This window comes from Telopea speciosissima, chromosome 1 (genome assembly GCF_018873765.1).
Source record: "Telopea speciosissima isolate NSW1024214 ecotype Mountain lineage chromosome 1, Tspe_v1, whole genome shotgun sequence".
Classification (NCBI taxonomy): Eukaryota; Viridiplantae; Streptophyta; class Magnoliopsida; order Proteales; family Proteaceae; genus Telopea; species Telopea speciosissima.
This window is the reverse complement of record NC_057916.1, coordinates 50,803,952-50,807,551: the sequence shown is the minus strand read 5'-3', so window position 1 is coordinate 50,807,551 and position 3,600 is coordinate 50,803,952. Positions and strand designations below refer to the sequence as shown.

Genomic DNA, 3,600 nt, shown 5'->3' with positions numbered 1-3,600 from the left:
TCTTCTTGCTCGGAATCAAGAGTTGTATAAGAGTCTTCTTGCTCTCTATCAAGATTGTTTTAATTAGTGGAATTTTTTCTAAATTAGAGAGAAGTGGATGTAGGCAAGATTTGGCCAAACCACTATAAAATCTTTGTGTTATTTGTGCAATTATTTTAATTTATATTAATAACTTATAATTTCGTAAAAGATTTATTACCTACAAGTTTCAACTATTCACCCCCCTCTAGGTGAATTTAAAACTTTTCCTAACCAAAGAGAGGTAAGACAATCATCTATCTCCACCTGTGCAAGGGGGACATCCTACATCCCGTATTTTCAATAATCGTCAGTTTTGCGTGCAAGTATACATTTTCACCTTTCCTTTTATTTGAGCATAATGTAGATAATCAAAGTAATTTGTTTTAGTGTACATAATAATTTAGGATACCATGATCACTTTTATTCTGCAATTATCACATTTAATTTTTAGGCTTGCATGTTGGTTATAGAACTACTTATCATTATGGGAGAATATTCGACAACTAACATCTAGTGGAAAGACTGGTATAACCGATTGAGGTGGGGTGTTAATACCTTCCCATCCTTATAACCTGATCGCTTACCCAGACTCTTTGACTAGACCATATGGAATCAAGTAGCCCTTTCCATTCCTGAAGAATTAGGCTACCACTTATTGGGTCCTAGGCCCAAACCCTAGGTGGCGACTCCTGTTTCTTTAATTTATATGAAGCATAACTCTGTTTCCTCATTCTCAACGATGAATCTAAATAATGAATTCAATATCAAGCAAAGGGTCACAAAATGACCACCTCCTGAGGATGTAGGACCTCTTTTCCTCTGGGATAGATTGCGGAACCCACAGTGGCGACTTCATTTGGGATGTAGTAATGGTCAAACTTTCAACACTAGATGCTACCATTGAACAATTTTCTCCCTCACGCATTGCTTATGTGATAACATGTAATGCTAAGCCTTTTTGTTGGGCAATTGGAGCATTCTGGAGTTGTGTTGTCACAGTTGGCAATGTTTTTAGGCATATTGATGATGTGGCAGTGGTTTTTGGTGAGTTGAAAGAGTTAAAATGGTCAAATAGGCTTCTACACTGTGTTAAGAGCAATTTAGTAATTTGATAGGGTTACAGAGGTATCCGAACATGGATGATGACTATTAGCAGAATATTGGATCCCTATGAATTGTTTGGCAAAGGCCCGAAGCAGGAGGTGAAGGCCTCGTACATTAAAAGTTGTGATTTCATAGGATCGTGCAGGTGGGTCCACTTTGAAGCTATTTTTGGAAGTTTTAATGGCAGATCTGGGCAAAACACAATTCATAAGAAATGTAGCTTGTTGAATCATGGTTACAATGTAATTTGTTTTTCACCTCTTTTTTATGTCAGACGAGGAAGTTATGGAGTTTTTTGTGTCATTGCGCAAAAAATAGAGTGAATCTGGAGAAGGACATTTTCTCTCATGCTTAGCCATTTTTTTTGGCTTAACTTTAATGACCATTCTGTAGATAAACGTTTCCTTTAAGTTGATAAAGTTCCAAAATCTCCACAAGCATCGGATCAGCTTCAAGTACTTAGATCCCTCTTGGACGTTGCGAATTGATGCAAGATTCTTTTCCAAAACGAAGGAAGAAAGAAAGGAAATAAGTGATTCAATAATGGAGTGTAACATTAGCATGACATCACCTATTATTTCTGATGTAGATGGCCTTGTGAAATTCTCTGACACATGTCCTCGTTACACGTGGTTTTGTCACGAAGAATCTAGTTATTTACGATTCTACCATTGGTTACCAGTTTTGGAGCATTCAACTTTGGAAGGCTATATCTTGGCCATCCGGAGTCCAAATGGGACGAATTTTTTTGAAAAATGGGTATTTTTTCGAGAGGGGAAGCCATTGCAAGTAGTTGCAGAATCATCTGAGCATAGAAAGTCGATGATATCACTATTTTATGCTTGGTGACTTCGTATTGAAGATGGTTTGAGCAGTAGAGCATACAGAGACAAGATTTCTATGCATCAGAGGCTTTATGATTGTTGGATTACTCTGAAAGAGGTAATCCTCGATTGTAAATCCCGTTGTGAGTTTTTAGGTTGCATGTTTAGTTGAAAAAAAACCTAGTTTGATTGTAAGCCAATATTGGCCATTGTAATGGGGGATTTGGTTATGTTATTTATAATTAATTATTGTAACTCTGTCAAGTGGGGGCTTATACAGAGATTGGGGTAGTTGCCTTCGTTTGTGTGGTTGCACAAACTGAAGCAGGGATTGGGAGTTCTTGGGTGATTGTATCCATCAAAACTTTTGAGTAGCGTATTGTGGAATATACGAAACCCTGGTTAGGGTATTGCACTATAGACGTAGGCACTCTGCCAAATCACGTAAACCATTGTGTTCTGTGCGTTGTTTATATTATGCAATTGTATCAAAGTGCATTTTGAGTGCAGGATGGGTGAGCATACCTTGGAGGCCTAGCAATCTATTGGTTGTGAGGCGAGGGTGCACACGAACTGTAGACTAGTACAATTGGGATGCCCTAGGCAGTTGGTGTTTTTATGCAGTGTGTGACAATCAGTACAATGATATCAAGTACATTATTGGGAGAATTTAAAAAAGGTTTTGGTGACCCTGATTGACCCCCCTCTAAGTGTCAACCTGAGTTTAATAATTGGTATCAGAGCTAGTTTACCCTAGAGAGGAAACTTAATAGTTTTGGGTTCAATTTGATATTGGTTAATAATGGCATCCAGTGAAGGAAGAAGCATGCATGGAAAAATTCCAATTTTTTATGGGTCAAATTATAATTTTTCGAAGATCAGAATGGAGGCTTATCTGAAGTCTTTAGGTTATGGTGTCTAGCTAGCAGTGAAGAATGATTACATACCCCCTACTACAGACATCATAAAGACAACAGAGATGAAGAAGTGCAAAGATGATGCTAAGGCAATAATTGCACTTATAGGGTCCCTTGTGAACAATGAATTTGCTAGAGTGATCGGTTGCACAACATCAAAGGAGATTTGGGACAAACTTAAAAATATCCATGAGGGAGATGATAAAATTAGAGAGGCAAAGCTGCAACATCACAGGAACATATTTGAAGGGTTGAAGATGTTTGAGGCAGAGACAGTTGAACAGTTCATGAGCAGGGTAAACAAAATCATCAACTCCATTAGAGGATTAGGTGAAGAATTGAAGGATACAGTAGTAGTGAAGAAAATATTGAGATCTTTACCTGAATTATACAACCCGAGCGCGTCTGCCTTAGAAGAGTTAAAAAATTTGAACACCTTGAGCGTGGATGAGTTGCATGGAACTTTAATGGCTTATGAGATTAGAATAGTCAAGTCCAAACCAATAGAGAAGGAAGCCACATTTAAACCCATGAAGAAACTAAAAATTAAGGAAGATAGTGAAGATGATCAAGATTCTAATGATGAGTTAATAGCCTACTTGGCTAGGAAACTCAAGAGAGGAGGATGCAAATATAAGGGAAAACTTTCCTTGAAATGTTTTGACTGTGGAGGAATTGATCACTTTGCTTCAAAGTGTCCCAAGAAAGGTAAGGTTATAGATTTTGATGATTAA

At 37.6% G+C, this 3,600-nt stretch overlaps 1 protein-coding gene across 1 annotated transcript; it reads left to right on the top strand.

Annotated features, from left to right (window-relative positions):
* Positions 1-890: 890 nt before the first annotated feature.
* LOC122650913 lies at positions 891-3,600 on the top strand. The gene is made up of 3 exons (XM_043844277.1): positions 891-1,065; positions 1,988-2,067; positions 2,872-3,600. The coding sequence occupies exons 1-3, from the start codon at positions 891-893 to the stop codon at positions 3,598-3,600; spliced, it is 984 nt and encodes a 327-aa protein (XP_043700212.1).

Bases quoted from the DNA above. Each gene is read 5' to 3' on its own strand.
- LOC122650913 (XM_043844277.1), top strand. From the start codon at position 891: ATGGTCAAACTTTCAACACTAGATGCTACCATTGAACAATTTTCTCCC. The intron at 1,066-1,987 runs GTGAGTTGAAAG...TTCGTATTGAAG, and splicing joins TGATGTGGCAGTGGTTTTTG to ATGGTTTGAGCAGTAGAGCA. The intron at 2,068-2,871 runs GTAATCCTCGAT...TATGGTGTCTAG, and splicing joins GTTGGATTACTCTGAAAGAG to CTAGCAGTGAAGAATGATTA.